At 54.0% G+C, this 18,525-nt stretch overlaps 1 protein-coding gene across 3 annotated transcripts; it reads left to right on the top strand.

Annotated features, from left to right (window-relative positions):
• Positions 1-704: 704 nt before the first annotated feature.
• Positions 705-18,114, top strand: PYGB (glycogen phosphorylase B; the record flags this gene model as incomplete). Of its 3 annotated transcripts, XM_081998235.1 has the most annotated exons (20): positions 705-947; positions 3,206-3,307; positions 5,178-5,256; positions 6,110-6,213; positions 7,684-7,815; positions 10,322-10,433; positions 11,500-11,582; positions 12,528-12,671; positions 13,015-13,107; positions 13,235-13,381; positions 13,507-13,670; positions 14,022-14,136; positions 14,829-14,930; positions 15,069-15,216; positions 15,764-15,822; positions 16,162-16,303; positions 16,638-16,845; positions 17,274-17,408; positions 17,601-17,667; positions 17,936-18,114. In XM_081998235.1, 20 exons carry the CDS (start codon positions 705-707, stop codon positions 18,086-18,088), a joined length of 2,532 nt encoding a protein of 843 aa, XP_081854361.1. In that variant the 3' UTR covers positions 18,089-18,114. The 3 variants fall into 3 exon arrangements, with proteins under 3 accessions (XP_081854361.1, XP_081854362.1, XP_081854363.1); XM_081998236.1 differs by lacking the exon at positions 3,206-3,307; XM_081998237.1 differs by lacking the exons at positions 3,206-3,307; positions 5,178-5,256 and having other exon boundaries at positions 6,193-6,213.
• Positions 18,115-18,525: the final 411 nt, after the last annotated feature.

The following is an 18,525-nucleotide window of genomic DNA, read 5'->3' on the forward strand; positions in this document are numbered from 1 at the left end:
AGTGTGTGCCCTGACTCATGGCCACAGCCTCGTCCTTTCCCTGGGGCAGCGAGATGTGCATGGTGGCGTGCGGGGCTTGTGCAGCTGAGTGTACAAGGTACACCTGAACCTCACTGTACTGACAATAAAACCCCAACTTAAAATGAAAACGTCATGGTGGTGGTGTGGCTTTTAGCACCAGAAGCCGCAGGGCAGGTGGTTTGAGAAATGAGCGCCAGGACACCACCCCTGTCCCCTCATGCCGTCACAGTCCCTCCACCATCCGCGCCCCCGCCATCCCTGCCCCTTAAAGCCACACCATCACAGCCCCAGATGCCAGCCCTGTCCCCATAAGCTATCCGTGTCCCCACACGCCATTCCTGTCCCCCTTATGCAACCCCCGTCCCGCCCCATGTCATCCTGGCCCCATCCTCCGTCACGGCCCCGCCGCCACCCCACTCTCGGGCCAGGGATGGGCGCCGGGGCGCGGCGGGATGGCGGCAGCCCCGTCCTTCCGCGGTGCCGCGGCCCGCCCCGGCGCTGCGGGGGCGGGAAGGGGCGGGCGGCCGCTCCCCTCATCGGGGGCCGGGCCGGGCGCCAGCCGGGTCGGGCCCCGCCTCGGCGCGGGCGGTGGAGGCGCAGGCGCGGCGGTCCCGGCCCGGTTGCGGCAGAGCCAGCGCCAGCGGCGGAGCCTGCGGCGGGGCCGGTCGGCCGGCGGCGGCGGGATGGCGGCGCCGCTGAGCGACGGGGACCGGCGGAAGCAGATCAGCGTGCGGGGGATCGCGGGGCTGGGGGACGTGGCGGAGGTGCGGAAGAGCTTCAACCGCCACCTCCACTTCACCCTCGTCAAGGACCGCAACGTCGCCACCCCCCGCGACTACTACTTCGCGCTGGCCCACACGGTGCGCGACCACCTGGTGGGGCGCTGGATTCGCACCCAGCAGCACTACTACGAGCGAGACCCCAAGGTGAGCCCCCACCGGCCCCGCCGCGGGGGGAGGCCGGGCGCCGCCGGGACGGGCGCGGCGGCTGCGCCTTCCCCGTCGGCCCTGCGGATGTCTCCGTGTCCCCCGCCACGGGTGTCAGTGCTGACGTGGCCCGTGGGTATCGCCACGGCCGTGTCCCCTGAGGCATCACCACAGGCGTGGACCCTTGCTGTGGCCATGTCTGTCATTGCACCTCACTACGGCTTTGTCCCCGTGGGCGCTGCCATGGCTGTATCCCTTGCGTGCACCTTGTTGTGGCAGTGTCCCCGTGGGCATCACTATGGCCATGGCCGCGGCCCTCACGCACCTCACCATGACTGTGTCCCTGTGGGCATTGCCATGGTCATGTCCCTTGTGCCCACCACACCATGGTGGTTTTTGTCCCGGTGGGCTTTGCCCCAGCTATGTCCCTTGCACACACCTTGCCATGGCTGTGTCCCCATGGGCATCATCACAGCCACATCCCTCACGCAGCTTGCCATGGTTGTGTCCCTACAAGCTTCTTTGCAGCCCTGTCCTGATGAGCCTTGTTGCAGCCATGGCATCCCCATGACTGTGACCCCCTGTGCCTGTTGCAGCCTCTCATCCTCCTGTGAGTGTGTCCTCACATGCTGCTGCCAGCTCCTCTGCATGCTTCACCATGGCCGTGTCCTGCACTCGTACCACCATGGTGGTGTCCCCTGTGGGCATCATCACCTCCCTGTCTTGGCACATGCCTCAGCACAGCCATGTCCTGGCTTCGCTCCTGCAGAGCCTGCAGGCAGCTCGGCTTTGAGGCTGGAGAGGAGTTTCTTGCCTCCTGAAAACCAGACAAGCTCTCCCAGGTCACCAAACCTGGGGAGTTGGTGGTTCCTGGGCAACTTGGCTTGTTCCCTCCTCTCTTCCCCACTTGTCAAATCAGGGTGGCGGTGTTGGGGGCTGTAGGACGTTTTTCAGCCCTAATCTTTTTGAATTAAGACCTGATCCAGCACTTAACTGGAGAGCCCCAGAGGGCAGGTTTGTGCTAGAAAAGGCATATACCTTCCCAGCGTGCAGGCAGGTGCCTCCCCGAGTCAGCTCTTTTCTCGGGGTTATGAATATTGCCTTGACACAAGAAACAAACTGCACTTTCACACCGGTATGGCTGCACACATGCTGGGAGTTATGCCGATGCATGGAGCTCTCCCTTTTATCCCTGCTGCACTAACAGAAGAGATTGTGCAGAGCCCATAAAGACTAAGAGGAGCTTGGAGCGGGTTTGCTTACTGTCCCCTGTGCTTAGATTTTTCACTAGAAACACATCCCTGAAAGGAACAGAGTACTTCTGCAGCTGTGTGATGTTTTCACTCTTTCCCATGAACCCCAAGAAGCAGATGGACCCTTTTGGCCTCCCAGCAGAGGTGGCAGAGTGGGTAATCCTGCTGCTTAGCATGTCCCAAGGCTAGCGGAGAAAGATCCCAGCTATGAAGAAAAGAGATTCAAGGGGAAGCATGATTTAAAGTCAAGCTATTGCTCTGTTAAAAATTCCTGTTTATTTATAAAAATATCTACAGTGATAAATCTGAGTGAGGGTAAAAGTTTGCAGGACCTGCTTCTCATCCTACAAACAGGCTTTCATTAGCATTCGCAGCACAGGCACAGCTCCTCTGAAACTTGGAAGGTCACCGCAGAGCAGCCTCTCACAGTTGTCCCAGGAACCCTGCCACCCATGGGACAGTTTATTTGTTCAACAGGGTGACACATGTGTGTGAAACTTGGCGGGGGGAGGACAGGAGGACCCGCGCAATAGGACTACTGGAAAATTGCTGGCAGGAAGGGGCCTGGCCCAGAGCCCGGCCGGTGTGTGCGGGGCAGGGGGCTCGCTCTGGCGTTCAGCAGGCTCTGGATCAGCTTCAGCTCAGCACGAGAAAACTTTAAAAGCCCAGCGTAAGCATCACCTCAACTGAGCTTGACGGTGTATAAATATACCACTCAGCATCCTACATAATTCTTGCCCTAGGTTAATTAGGGAAACACTTAACAGGCAACGAGATTTTTCTATAGAAGGCTGTTGGCAGGGAGACGCACTGCAGAGGGTTGGCTAGCATCCTGTGTGAGGTCCTTCTGACAAACAAACTGTGGTGCGTGGTATTCAGGAGGAGGTGCCAAGAGCTGGTTTGGGAAGACATCCCTACTCTGGAAAGCACTTGGGTCTGCTCTTAATTTTAAGCGACTAATGAAAGTGAAGCGCTCTTTGTAAGCGTCTTGCTTTGCCTCCCCAGCGCATTTACTACCTGTCCCTGGAGTTCTACATGGGCCGCACCCTGCAGAACACCATGGTGAACCTGGGCCTCCAGAATGCTTGCGACGAAGCCATTTACCAGGTGAAGTCTTGGGGTACCAGGGTCCCCCTAAGGAACTGGCCAAACTTTTCCACACGGAGGGCTGTGTATCTTTATTTCTCAGGGCTTCCTCCTAAGGATGTGTTATTTTGACTAAACAAAGTGAAGCTTGTCTCTCTGTTAGTGTTTTTCATCCCTTAGAGAAGACCATAGGGGGACCTTGGGGTTCCTTGAGAGTTGGAGTATGGTTTTATCAAACCACTGTTTTCCTGTAGTGGCTGGGAAAATCCAGAAAGCAGTATCCCAAAAAGATTAGGGAGTCCTAGGCTGCAAATAGGTTTCCATTACTAGGAGAAATGATGGCTCATCATGGGAGATGTAGTCTAATGGGGGAGGCTGGGCCAGAAGGGGAAACTGGAGCATCAAAACACCAAATGACAGTTCATACATGCAGGTACACAAGGCACCGCAGAAGCACTGCCAGATAAAAGTGAATCACTGGGAAGGAAGGAAGGGGGGAACTAATTAAAATGTCATCGGATGAGTTCAAACTGGAAAAAACACAGCTGAGTACCACCAAGGCAATCGCAAATGTGAGGCCATGGTTACTTAGGTTTGCAGCCACCTCTGCAGCAGGACAGTGACCTTTTTGACAGAGTATGAGTTTTTGGGCTTTCTCACCCAAAAGCTTTATTTTACCCCTTCCTCTTCCCCCCCCCCACTCCCCCAGATTGATCCGTGTTACACTTTCTAGTGGAAGTTGGGCTCTGTCACTGTCTGTCAAAATGAGGTGCTGTGATTGCAGATGAAACATCCTGGCCAGCCCTTTCCCTGCCAAGGAATGGGAAGGGATTTCCAGGGAGGGACCCGATACGTTTCCTCTCTGAGGTATGATGCCTTGGAGGGCAGACTGTTTTTTTTTCAAGGAGCATCCTCAAGTTCCTTTGCAAGGCATTTTTCATGTGCTGATTAGGCCCAACATGCAAGTGGAGGCTTCCCTCACTGTAGCCTCCAACAATGTAGAGCTCGTCATGGCTAGTGGCCAGCTGGGATGGGAGGTCTCATATCCAGAATGGCTCTGTCACTGAGAGACTTCACCTCGGTTTTTATGACATGACTCCGTCATGCTGTGAATGAGGCTTTCGTGGTTTGTGATTGCAGACCAGTGAAGCGCTGGGAGAGCAGTTTGGGGAGCAACCATGGTGTCAGCCTGACTCCCTGCTGTCCCCCCTGGCACAGAGGTGAAATACTGCTGCCCTCTGAGAGGCAGAATCTCTTGACTCCTGGAGAGTCCTTGCTGCTGGCACGCTTAGCCTTCATCTGGCAGCAGCCTCCGGGCCGGAGAACAAACGGCCCAAGAGATGCAGCAGAGGAGACAACCAATTCCAGCCATGGGCTCTGGCCAAGCTGCTCGGTGGCAAGACGCAGGAAGGCACAGAGCATAACTGCGAATGCTGCAGTAACCAGCTGCCAGTGTGGTCATGCCCCTCCTCAAGGACCAGGCGGCTGTGAGCAGAGGGGCAGCGTGCGTACCCGGGCAGGACTTAGCAGTCACTTGCGCCCTGACTTGGCCGTTCACCATCCTGTCTCCAACAGCAAGTTCGGTTGGAAGGGCCTTCTGGCGCGAGGAGCTGCCAGGAGATGAGTGTTTTGTTTGAGGTCTCTAAGGAAACCTAGTTCATGGGAAAGTGACGTTTGATGATGAGCTAAATTGTTTTCCAGTTAATTGGGCTGCCCAGGGGCCAGAGGCTGGTGAGATGCTTTGTAGAGAGGGTCAGGTCGGGGGATGCAGAGAGTCCTGTGGATTTAATTTCCTGTTGTTTTGGGATCTACGTTTGCCTTCCTCGGAGAGCAGCCCCAGGGCGTGGGCTGTGGGTGCTTACATGTTCTGCTGTGGCTTTTTCCCCAACAGCTGGGTTTGGACTTGGAGGAGCTGGAAGAAATCGAAGAAGATGCTGGGCTGGGAAATGGAGGCCTGGGCCGCCTGGCAGGTAATACAGGGAGAGGGGAGCCCCCTCCTTGTGCAGAGCGCATGGGGACCAAGGCTGGTCTGGCCGGAGGCTGTCAAGCCTGCAGTGGGACAGGATGCAGACCTTCAGCGCGCATCCGCCCTGCAGCCCTTCAGCAGCGTGGTGCCCTCTTGCCTGCCCCTGGCTGGCTAGAAACAAGCCCCCTCCCCAGTGAGAGCATCTAGCAGATGTAGTTGTGTAGTCTGCAGCGCAGCAGGTGGGGCTGCAGCTGAAAGAGGAGCCTTTCTCCTCACCTCCCTGTGAAATCTCTCACTTTTCAGAGGCGCCCAAGCAGCTTCTCATGTTGTAGGCAGATTGTTAGCTGCTATTTTAGTCTGCCTATCCCATGGGCTGGAGATGAGAGCTCCACAATGTAGAGGAAATGCCCAGGGCTAATCTTTACCAGAGCTGCCCCAGCAGCTGAGGGTTGGAAGGGTTTGCCTTGAAAGCAATAATAGTGAAATAGCTGGTGGGGCAACAAGTGGGGGGTCAGAAGCCCTGCATTACCCAGCAGGCAGGCGTAGAGCAAGGTGCGGGCACCTCGGGCAGGAACTCTCACTGTGACAAGGCTGGATTTGGGTTTTTGGTGACTTGTCCTTGTCACCAAAAACTTTGGGATGTTCGTGGTGGCTCAGCAGGATGTGCATGGGGTCCTGCTGCAGGATGTCCCCATGTGTCCCTTCTGCACGTGGATTTCCTCTGAGTAATAAATGTTTCCAGTGGCATTGGGGCATTGGTTGTGGCAGCTCCTCACCCCTGTGCACAGCATGCCATAGCAAGTGCAGCAAGCAAGGGGTGAGGTTCCTTGCAGTGTGACCATGCTCTGCTCTTCCAGCTTGCTTCCTGGACTCCATGGCCACCCTGGGGCTGGCGGCATATGGTTACGGCATCCGCTATGAGTTCGGTATCTTCAATCAGAAGATTGTTGATGGCTGGCAGGTACATTGACAAACTCAAGTCACCCTTTCTCCTTCTATTTCAAGCTGCAGTAGCTGCCTCTACCTGTGGACAAGGCCCAGCTAAACAAATAGCACTGCGGTGCCTTGGGCTGTTCATAAACTGGGTGTTTGACCCCACCACCAGATGCCAAATGGGCTGTCACTTCCTACTGCTTGTGCTGACCCTAGGGCTCTGACTGCCTGAGCAAAGAGAAATTTTGAGGGCGGTGGGGTGCGTGTGCAGCAGTGCAGACACTGACCCAGGGACACACTGACCCAGCTCATCCACACCAGTCACAAACCTGGCAAGTCGGTGTTTGAGCTCAGCCCACAGGGCATGGCTGGAACCAGAGGTCTAACTGCCCAGGGCTTCACAGCACAGCTGCAACAACCCAGGAGTCCCATCCAGCCTGGCGGTGAGTGGGCAAGGGGTCAGGCTAAGAATGGAGATGTGGCTAAACACTTAATGAAGGTGTTTGGTGGAGGTTGAATTTGAACATGATGGAACATGTGCAAGTGCCTGGGGTGCTGCTGCTCCTGCAGGTTCCCTTGGAGACTGGCAGCAGGGACTTAAACAGGGACTCTCCTGTAGCAATCATGATCATAATATTTTGCAAATGAAAACAGGCTAAAAACCTGCCCCACCTGGCAGTTTTCCCTAGTTTATGTCTGGAAATGGTTTCCATTAGGAGTCTTGCCTTGCTTCTGAGCATAAAGGACCTTTCTTCCCCTTAAAATAGCTCTCCATAACTCAGGGAGGGTGAGAGGTTTGAGGGTTGTTTTTTCCTCCTTCCCCACAAAGAAGCTGCAATGCTAGGCCCTATAAATGGTGAAAACGGGAAAAAGCATCCACTAATTGGCTTGATGTTACTTAAAAAAAGAACAGGGGTGGTAGCGATGCTGGGCTGTAGCTCAGACCTGCCCCCGCCTGGCAGAGAAATGCCTGCAGGCACAAAGCATCTCTCCAAGTGCCCCTCTGGTTTCTGGTGCACATCAGCCTTGGTTGCTCTGCTGAATGCACTTCACTCCCGTTGGTGCTGTTATGAGCAGAGAGGAGAAATCCTCTCTGGCGGAGGGAAGAGCAGTTAGCAAGACCTGGGTCACAGGGAGTGGTCTGTGGCCAGGAACAGCACTGATGGGCTTCTAGGGAACCACATCCCATATATCCTGCTATCACGGTCAAACTGGATGTAAAGCCCTTGAGACAGACTGAATGCAGGGGTCTGTGCAATTTGGATGGTTTAAACCTGTACAGCTCTGCAAAGCCCATAGAGGCCGATGATTTATACCATCTGGGAGGTAGTCATCCATGTTTTGAAAAGCCCAGCTGTCTTCTAGAGGCCTCTTCATATCCTTTTTTAAAGCCAGCTTACTAAAGCTTTGCTTTTAAACTGGCCTCTGTTTGGAGAGCCTAGTTTAGCCTTCACTTGGAGAGACAAGCCATCACTTGAACCCCGTTTGCCTCTTGCAGGTGGAGGAGGCCGATGACTGGCTACGCTATGGCAATCCCTGGGAGAAAGCTCGCCCAGAGTACATGCTCCCTGTGCACTTCTACGGCCGTGTGGATCACACCCCTGAGGGTGTGAAGTGGATCGACACCCAGGTACCAACATCTCTGTCGGTGCTGGGCTGGGGGACGGTGGTAGTGTGGAGGGGGAGAGACTGTCCCCAGGCTGCCTGAGGTCAGACTTCCCTTCTCTCCCAGTCTGGCAAAACTTTCTCTGCTACCCTTGCAATTATGAAGGTGACTTCGTTGGCTACAGCTGCAGCTGGATTTGAGGAAAAAGAGGGATGATATTCAGTCATAGCTGCAACTTCAGTTGGGGATGCCTTCTCTACTGATCACCAGCGTGAAGCCACACAGTCTTGCATGGATTTATGTTGGAGGAGGACTGTATCCCTGGCAGCTGTGCTAGGCTCCCTCCACACCGCTCCTGGCTACCGCTCGCTCAAACCCAGGGGTTTTGCAGGTGGTTCTGGCACTGCTGCTGTGAGAGGAGTTTCATCTTGTGGATGAAATTGCCATGGAGCAATCCCGTGGGTGTTTTAATTCCTGTGATCAGAGCAAGTTCCTTTTTCCCAGACCAGCCTGACAGGTTGAGTGCTGTCAGGGGAGGCTGGAGGCATGGTTTCAAGTCTCCAGTCTGCCTGGAGGCCTTGTTTTGTGGCATCGTGGAGAGCAAATGCTTCTTCAGCCTCCCAGAGTTGAGGAGGTAATGCAGTGCTTCAGGAGCACATGCCTGCTCAGAGCACAGGCTGCTGCGTTGTAAATGCATCCCAGTCTTACAGCTGAAGAAGGCAAGCTTTAAAGAAGCACAGATTTATTAAGAAGATTGAAGATGTTTCAGCTTCTCCTGTCTAAGCACTGTCCAGGATGGAAGAAAGAAACACTATGAATATCTCTGGGATTCAGGGACATGATCTAGCCTTATTCCCATGATGTTCAAGGGTCTTTCAGCCTAATGAACCAGCTCTGTCCATTGAAGGAGCATACAGTCATAAAGTCAAGCCATTCTCTTCAACACTAAGAGGTGAAGCTCAGTTGCGGAATCGCCTGGGCCTGCTCAGAGGAGAAATAAACCAGGTCCTTTTCCAGGGACCCTGGTTGTCAAAGGCTGTGCAGTGACCTAGGCCATTCCCAGGACAGACAAGTGCAGGGGTTCAACACCACAGCCCTGTGAACAGTATGGAGGCACTGTGCCAAAGCTCTCTGGGGAAGCAGACATCCACTTGCGGCCTGAGTACCATTGCACGTAACATTGTACATACACACAGTACAGTGTGCTCCTCTTCTGACCCCAGCAGTAGTCCCAGTTTTCAGGGATCCCAAGCAGTGCAGTGGAAACATTGCTTCCTACAAGGAGGTGAATTTTCAGATAGTACCATTAAGGGAACAAGTTGGAAAGGCTCAAAGCAGCCAAAAACACAGTGTCCAAATATAGCATTGCTCAGTTCATGTGATGTGTGCCGCAGTCCCATGGCTCAGGCAGGGCAGGCTTTCTGCCTGCTTCCATGTTCGGAACTGGTAATAGCAGCTTTGAGAGCCTGAGCTCTTGCTGATTATTTCCAGAGGGGAGGTGTTGCTGACACCAGCACGAAGAGGCTATTCAGGGCCAACATGCTGATCTGCCTGGGTTTTCCTTGCCCTGTGAACACAGCTCCTGGGGACAGCCTCTGGCTGCTGGGCTGTCATGCCAGCACACTTGTTCAGCAGGATGCTGGCTCCATTTGCCGGTGTCAGAGAGGTGGCCCAGGCTCTGTGCTGCAGGATCAGGGCCTTGCTGTGGAAGCACCATTCAGCTTTGCTGGCATAAGCCCTCAGCCTCTTTGTTCCAGGCTGAGGTCAGGGTGCCTTGCGTTGCTGCTTGGCAGGTCTGGAGGCCTGCAGATACTGGCACAGCAGTGAGCTGGAGCACACCCGTACTTTGGCTGGCTAGTGTAATCTGAGCTGGGAGCACCAGTGTTACTCCCTGTGTAACAGGGGTGTGTGCAGCATCCTGATGCTTAAGCATCATCCGTAGACTGCATTAATAGTTTCACATTCATGTTCAGTTCACGTGCTGGTGATCTCAGTGGATTTACCCAGGCAGGTTCAACAAACCTTGAACACTGGGTGAACTGCTCCGGGAATGGTGCTGCGGTGGTAGGATTTGGTCTTGGCAGGCTGCAGAAGGCTAACGGGCAGGATTCAGGCTGTGGAGTTTAACCCAGATGGAAACACAAAAGTCCCAGCTGCCCTGGCCCTACCCCAGCACAGACAGAATTGCAGTGGCCAGTTGAGGATGCTTGCAGTGCGCTGGTGAATAACTAATAGTTATGCCAGTTGGTATAGGAAAGTCAGTTGGTTGCTTTCATCTCTCTTTTACATTGCATTGATGGGCTTATAACTCCAGTTTGTCAGTAAAGCTCCAAACAGCTCTGCTTCTTCTGTTAAAGCTTTGCCAGTGGGTGCTGGAATACAAGTCTGTGAAGCTCAGCAGGTGAGGTCCGTATGACAGGCAGGAGTTGTCTGTGTCCTCTGGATTCTTCCTGAAGGGGTTTCAGCCACTTTCCAACCTTCTCTGAGGCCACCATGCTGCTAATCAGAGGGGAATACTGTCCTTTTGCAGGTTGTCCTGGCTATGCCTTATGACACACCAGTGCCAGGATACAAGAACAACACTGTGAACACCATGAGGCTGTGGTCTGCAAAAGCACCCAATGATTTCAACCTCCAAGAGTGTAAGTGCTATTTCCCCACTGTCTCTCTTCTGGCCAGGCTGGGACATGGTTGTTCTGTGTGCATAGTACTTGCCATAGCACTCCCCATCTGGCCTGCTTTATCCATGCCTCCTGGCTACCTCCAAAACACAGCATCCATGGATCACACTACCTCCAAGCACTTCCAGAGCCCTAATGCAGCAGGACACTCATCTGTCCTCCTTCCATCCCCATCATGCTTATCACGCTCTCAAACCCTGCCCTTTCCCAAGTGATAGACCACCTGCCACTGCATTCCCCACATCACCAAATGAGCTGCAAACCCACACTTGACATGGAGTGTCATTTCTGTGTGGCATCCTCCCTTAGTGCTGAAGGAAAAGAGCAGCATAGCCCACCTTACTGTTGGTTTCCTTTGGGTGTGCTCTCTCTAGTGCATTTTTCAGGCTGTAATTGTACCACTGAAGAGCAGATACAGGGCAACTAACATACCAAATATCAGTGCTAGGCTATTACAGAAGGGGAATGTTTTAGACTAGACTGATATGATTCATTCTTCCACACTGGCAAGCGCAGAGCTCTGTGTATCCAAGCAGCACTGCCAGGAGAACTTGTGTGGGACAAGAGGTGATGGCTCTCGAGTCCTCATGTCTCCTCAATTCTTGACTGGCAGCTGCAAGCTGGGTTTTGGACGAGCCTTTTGTACCCTTTAGGAATTGAGTGTGATTGCATTCTTTGTGCTTCTTTGCCCTGCCCCATTTCTCCTTAGTCCTTACACAAGATAGCTGGTTCACTTGCTTCCATTTTTGCCTTCTCTGGCTGTTGTCTTCAGTTTCTGTCTGTCCTGCCTGATGTGTGTGTCTTGAGAAACCGCAGGGAGATGTGCTTTTCTCTTATCCCATCTTCTCCTGTCTCTCTGGTGCCTTTCACATGTGTACATTTCCATTCATACCAGCCTGAATGTCCCTGTTACAAATCTCTGAGAGAAGGAGGAATCATCTCTATGAGATGAGAAAGCGCAGTGTCTGGGACCTGCCTGAATCTCTACAGCTGCTGCAGTGCTATGTGTATTTCTCTCTTGCTGCAGTCAATGTGGGTGACTACATTGAAGCGGTGTTGGACAGAAACCTGGCAGAAAACATATCCAGAGTCCTGTACCCAAATGACAACGTGAGTGACTCTCTTGCCTCTTTCCTACTGCTCGGGATCATCCTCCCTATAGATGTATTGCCTTGTTTGCAAGCACTGGAAGGTCATGGCCACCTGATGTTTTTTGTTTTGGTTTGAGGATTTTTAATATAATAGGCTCGCTCCATAATTCTCAGTGAACAGCCACAGCTTTGCTGGCTCCAGAGGGTCTCTGCTTACTGATGGCAGCTGAGAGTCTGGCCCATATTGTATAGCTGCTGTGATCCCTGCTGCAAGGCAGGAAAGACATATTGCTTCTTCAAATTGAAGGCAATTGGCAATTTACATGGCTTACCCTTTGCAAACGAAAGTTGTCATTTCAGAGGCGGCCATGGGGCGGACTCGTTTCCAGCCCCAGTTCAAGGGATTTCTCACTGCAGGGACTGTCCTAGGCCATACACTCATTGTGCACTGGATCCAAAAGGGAAGAGCCCTCACTGTCTAGTCAAGGTTTAGCATCTGTGCTGGAAAAGCTCATCTGCTGCACTTTACCCCCGTCCTCTCATTCCTGCTGGTGTTTTAAAATAGACCAGTGTGACGTGTAGTGTGCATGGGAGGCAGCTGGTATGTCCAGAGACACTGGCTCCTGGCTTTTGCAGGGAGTCCAAAATTCTTGGTCTAAAAACCCTGTAAAGGGTCTTGCAGTGAGGGATGGAGCTGCGCTTGCTCTGTAGGAGTAGCATGGATGTGGCAGGTTCTGTTGCCCTCTGGAGGCAGCTGTTTGGGATGCTGAGCCCCTTGTCAGTCCCTACAGCTGCTGCCCCCTCAGAGACAGTATAAGAAACATCCACATCTGCCCTGATGAGGTGCTGAACTTGTGAGGCCTCTTGGGAAGCCCTTCAGTGTGGATAGGAGCATCTCCAGGGGTTTGGCTGCTGACTGGGATGGCAGCCGCAGCACTGATGGCTGTCGTCCCTCCACTTGCAGTTCTTCGAAGGCAAGGAGCTGCGGCTGAAACAGGAGTACTTTGTGGTGGCTGCTACCCTCCAAGACATCATCCGCCGCTTTAAGTCCTCCAAATTTGGCTGTCGAGATCCTGTGAGAACATGCTTTGAAACCTTCCCAGACAAGGTGAGTTTGTGGACAGAGAGGGTCCATGGGCATTTCAGCCAGACCTACCTATCATGAAGGAGAACAGGATGCTCAGGACCAGGTGGGGGCATGTGTACAAAGACCCTGGCAATTTGGGTTGGAAAACATGTGATCTCTGGGCCTATTTTCCCAGGGAAAAATTTGCAATTTGGAGCAAAACTTGCAAAGGTTGAATAGTTCCATTCTTGGGAGCTCTGTCTGTTTCTGGGATGTGTGCCATGAGAAGAGGCTTGGGGCTGACCCTTACCCCAACCCCATGCATGCAGGACACTGTCCCAGTCCTGTCACTGCCAGATCTGAGCCCAGCAAGTCTGTGTTGCAGGTGGCTATTCAGCTAAATGACACCCACCCTGCCCTGTCCATCCCAGAACTCATGCGGATCCTGGTGGATGTGGAGAAAGTGGATTGGGACAAGGTAAGCAGAGCTGGGAGGTCCATGCCGAACCTTACAGGGGAAGGAGCTGCTGTCCTGTCCTCACATGAGGTTTCCTTTCCCCTCCTGGCCTGCGCACTTGTGCATTAACCTGCTGTCTGTAATGCAGGCCTGGGAGATCACAAAACGGACCTGTGCCTACACCAACCACACTGTGCTGCCTGAAGCCCTGGAGCGCTGGCCGGTCTCCATGTTTGAAAAGCTGCTGCCACGTCACCTAGAGATCATTTACGCCCTCAACCAAATGCATCTGGATGTAAGAGACTGGGCTGGTCACAGGCTGTGGGAACTCTGGGGGTCTTGATCTGGCTGCCTTTAGGATGGGAATGTTCCTAGGCCCTGTGCTGGGTCACTAATGTCCCTCTTTCTGCCTACCTGCAGCGGGTGGCAGCTCTCTACCCAGGGGACATTGACCGTCTCCGGAGGATGTCAGTGATCGAGGAGGGAGACTGCAAACGTATTAACATGGCACACCTCTGTGTGATTGGCTCCCATGCAGTCAACGGTGTGGCCCGCATCCACTCTGACATTGTGAAGAACTCAGTGTGAGTTGGGGGGCACCCAAGGCAGACACCCTCTCCACTCACTGGGCTTTGCCCTACAAGCCTGGGGGGGCTAGATGGAGTGGTCAGGTGTCAAGGTCTACTCTGGTTGCCCTGCTAGGTATGGCAGGCTGGGGAGACTGTCTCCTTCACGTGTGTGCAAGGTCTAACTCATCTCCCTTTGGAGCTGGTACAGCCCTCGGCATTATGGCCGAGGAAGGGGGTGAGAGGCAGCAGTCCACGGCTGTTACAGGGAGATCCACAGGGACTGCTCTGACTCAGGAGCACATACAGCAGGGGCCCAGCTGAAGCTCTGGATGGTGGTGTGTGGTTCAGAGCTCCCCGGTGTTCCAGGTTCAAGGATTTCTATGAGTTGGAGCCAGAGAAGTTTCAGAACAAGACAAACGGGATCACGCCGAGGCGCTGGCTCCTGCTGTGCAACCCGGGACTGGCCGATGTTATTGCTGAGGTGAGTTGCAAACATCTCGAGTGAGGGGCTGAGCATGATCCCCTTGCTTCTTGATCACCTCTTCATGTGGTCTGATGAGACCCGAGCCTACATGAGTGAGGACAGGCTGGGAGGAGCACACTGGTTTGCACATGTAGCTGTGAGAGTAGCTGGGCTTTAAAGTCAGTGATAAAGAGTTGGACAACATTGTTGCAGAAATTTGGATCTTTGCCCTCACAGTGGCTACACACAACCTGTCAGGCAGTACCGTGGTGTGTGAAATGACATGTCTGCAAAAGCATTTGGCTTCACAGGCAAAAAGGAGCTCCCTTGGAGCTCCAGCCCCAGTTGTGTCTCCTTTGTTTACCAGGCCCTTTAGCACTGGTGTTCGCTTCACACAGTGACATGCCATAGCTGAATAACATCCTGCAATTAAGTGCATCTTGTCCTGCCCATCAGTTTCTCCAGCTGCCAGGAACCTCTGCTACATGTGCATACATCCTCCCTCTAAAGCTCCTTGAGGGAGGGGGACTTGTTCAGGTTCTTGCAAGTGCTCTGTTTCCCCTGTACCTTTGGGCTCCCTGGTGTCACAGAGAAGTAACCTCACCATAGGAAATGGTGCCCCTTTTCCCGGCCAGGGTGCCTCTTCCAAGTCCGAGGCATCTCTGTTGGGGAAGCGCAGTTGTGGTCCCTCTCTTGTTTTTTTCTTTTAGAAAATTGGGGAAGGTTTTATCACAGATCTGAGCCAGCTGAAGAAGCTACTGGATTTCATCAATAATGAGACTTTTATCAGGGATGTGGCGAAAGTCAAACAGGTAATATGCACTGGAGGTAGAGTGGGCGGAAAGAAGGTTAAAGGTACCATGCTGCCAGGAACATCGCAGCAGCGAACACTCACTTCTGACACAAGGCCTAGGAACCCATGCCTGTTCCTCATCAGATTTTCTTGCCAGGAGAACAAGCTGAAGTTTGCAGCCTACCTGGAAGAGCAGTACAAGGTCAAAATCAACCCTTCGTCCATGTTCGATGTTCAGGTCAAGCGAATCCATGAGTACAAGCGGCAACTGCTGAACTGCCTGCATGCTATCACCCTCTACAACCGTAAGTCCTGCCTGGGCAAAGGGTGTCCCCCCCCAGCCTCTCACTGCCAGGGTTCCTGTGTAAAAGTATGCCAGCTGGTGGCTGAGGACTCTTGAGGCTAGCTCTGCCCTCCTGTCACGAGGGGCTTCTCTCCAGGAGGGAAGACAGCATGTCTGAAGGGTCATACAGGAGCTGTGATGAAAAGCTCACAGCCCATATCTCCAGCCCAGCTGGGGCCCAGGTAGCCTCACACCTGTACTGCAAGTATTAGGACTGACATGGTGCAAGTTAAAACCCTGTTCCCTACTGTATGCTTTGGGTCCCTAGCCATTCCCAAAGTAAGGCAAGACAATGGAGCTCTGCATTGTGCTGGCTTGAGTATTTCTCCAAGGACTCTGCAGGCCGTTTTTACCCAGCACAGCTCTGGCAGATGTCTGCTTGGACTTCACGGTCCTGGAAGCTTGCTGGGTCTACGTGTCATGGACTGGGATCCCAGCCCACCTCCTCTGATGCATGCAATAAACTCTGTCCAGTTTATCTTCAGTTGTGTTATGCCCTGCTGTTTCAGGCATCAGAAGCGATCCATCCAAATCCTTTGTGCCCAGGACTATTATGATCGGAGGAAAGGTAATGTGCACTCCAGACTCACTGCATGCATGGCTCAGTGGGGATGGGGGGAAGGTGCTGTCCCCTTTCTGTGGCTTTGCCAGGCCCACTGTAGGTTAGCCAGCATGTGTCTGCTGGCGGGCTCTTCAGGACACGCTTTCATGGACTAATGACTGAACAAGGCCACATCACTCTTTCCCTGTGGCTCAGGACTTCTCCTACCAGTAGGGTGTTTTTGCTGATAGATGTGAACAGCAGAGGTGAGGCCCAGATTCTCCCTGTGGTGAGGACCAGCACTGGCACACCTTGTGCTCTCCCTTCCTTAAAAGGTTTCACCATTTCTGGGCTGCTTTTCTTCAGGCAGCTCCTGGCTACCATATGGCCAAGATGATCATCAAACTCATCACGTCTATTGGTGAGGTCATCAACAACGATCCCTGTGTTGGGGACAGGCTCAAGGTCATCTTCCTGGAGAACTACCGGGTATCCTTGGCTGAGAAGGGTACGTCTGGTCTTCTATAAGCACACGTCAGCAGCTGGGCATGTCCCAGCTGAGCGCAGAAACTGGCTTGCCTGAGAGGCTGTCATGGCCCTTAGGAAAGGCCTGAGGGCTCCACACAGGGCAGGAAGCCAGCTTCATGCAGGAGTGACAGCAGCTGCATGGTGGTGTGGCAGGGCTAAGCCTGGCTCTGGCTCCAGAGCCAGGCTGTTTGGGCTGAGGTTGAGGTCAGCAGTGCCACTAGCAAACGCCCAGGGTTGTTGTGCTGTCCTGGGCCCAGGTCATGGGGGCCTGCAGCGTGCCAAGGATTAACTCCTCTCTCTCTTGCACCCGGCAGTGATCCCGGCGGCAGATCTCTCCCAACAGATCTCCACGGCTGGCACGGAGGCCTCGGGTACTGGCAACATGAAGTTCATGGTGAACGGGGCCCTCACCATTGGTACCATGGATGGGGCCAATGTGGAGATGGCTGAGGAGGCAGGCGAAGAAAACCTCTTCATCTTTGGCATGCGGGTGGAGGATGTGGAGGCCCTGGATCGCCACGGGTTGGTGCTGGGGAGAGCCCAATGCATGCCAGGGCTTGTCAGATGGGGATACAGGTCCCAGCTCTGGCCGTGAGAGCCATGATCTCTGGGAGGGACACCCTCCTCCCTGGGCAGCTCTGGAGCAGGAAAAAGTGGGGGACTGGAGGCAGCCACTGCCCTGGGCTGGTCAGTCAAGGATGCAGCCCAGGCAGGTCTACCAGAGCACAGTGGCTGTGTATGGGATGTGAGCCTGGGCACAAAGTGTTTCAGGCACTGCAACTGATCCTGGAGCCACTAGCAGTGTGCTCTAATGGACACAGCTCCAGGAACAAGGCCCCTCACTCAGGAGCCATACTGCACTCCCTGTCCCAGACACGTTGGGTCCTGCTCTCTACATGCTGGCCCCAAGGGACAGCATCAGTCCCTACAGCCTGTCTCTGCTGGTGCAGGTACAACGCACAAGAGTACTACAAGCACCTGCCAGAGCTGCGGCAGGCCATCGACCAGATCAGCAGTGGTTTTTTCTCCCCTCGAGACCCTGGTTGCTTCAGGGATGTTGTCAACATGCTCATGTACCATGACAGGTGAGTCCTGGCAAGCATTCCCTCTGCTGGGCTGCTCTCAGCCTGCCCAGGCCTCCTTCCCAGCTGGCCTGGGTTCCCTGTGCAGGGGCTAAACCCTGCCTCTCCCCCAGGAAAATGTCTGTGCTGCCTTGTCCTGTCAGGCTGGGACCCTACAGCAGGCACGCCCCAGCCTTACTGTGCTTTGGGTTTCAGGTTTAAGGTGTTTGCTGACTACGAGGCCTACATTAAATGCCAAGGCCAAGTGGACCAGCTGTTCATGGTAAGAACTGCCCACTACCAAAGGGGAGGGATGGGGTCCTTGGCCATGGTAGTGCAGTGGGGAGAATGGGGGGAGCTGGGATGAGCATAGAGCCCTTCTTACAGATACCACATCTTCTGGGTATGAAGCAGGTTTCGCCGCTTCAGGAGCCCCACACCACAGTGTTTAAAGCAGCCAGGGATGTATGGCCAGTGCCCTGCAAGGCTGCAAGCCGGGACAGAGCCAGGTGAGGGACTGACGGCTGACATTGCCTCTCTCCTCTTCCCAGGACCCCCGGGAGTGGACTAAGAAAGTCATCAGGAACATTGCATGCTCGGGCAAGTTCTCCAGTGACAGGACCATCATGGAGTATGCCCGAGAGATATGGGGCGTAGAGCCATCTGCCACAAAAATCCCCCCACCCAACCTCCCCCGGGATTGATGCAGGCACAGAGGGAAGGAAGGAGGGATGGGTTCCCAGCCCAGGAGGCTCACCTGCATTTCACCACCAGTCGGATGGGCTCAGCTCTGCAGAAATAAGGCCTTTCCCTCAGGGGGGTGGAAGGATATGCTGAGGAGCCCTGACTGAAGAACAGGAGCTGGGGGAGAGGGCAAAGGATCCTGTGTTTGTACCCATGTATCCAGACTGCATGTGCTGCATAGTGCTTTTAGTGAGATGACCACTGATAAGTCTTCCACAGCTGTGCTCCGTGTTTAACAAGGGCTTTCCAACTAAATCCTCCCCTCCCTATGCATGCAGCCTGGCCTGGCCTCCTTGACCCTGCCCCATGAGCAGGTTTAGTCAACATAGAGTATGTCTCACATCCTCCTCCAGTGGGTCTGCCAGCCCCAAAGCTAGGGGAGGGAGAGGCCACTCTC

This window comes from Phaethon aethereus (genome assembly GCF_964289735.1).
Source record: "Phaethon aethereus genome assembly, chromosome: 3".
Classification (NCBI taxonomy): Eukaryota; Metazoa; Chordata; class Aves; order Phaethontiformes; family Phaethontidae; genus Phaethon; species Phaethon aethereus.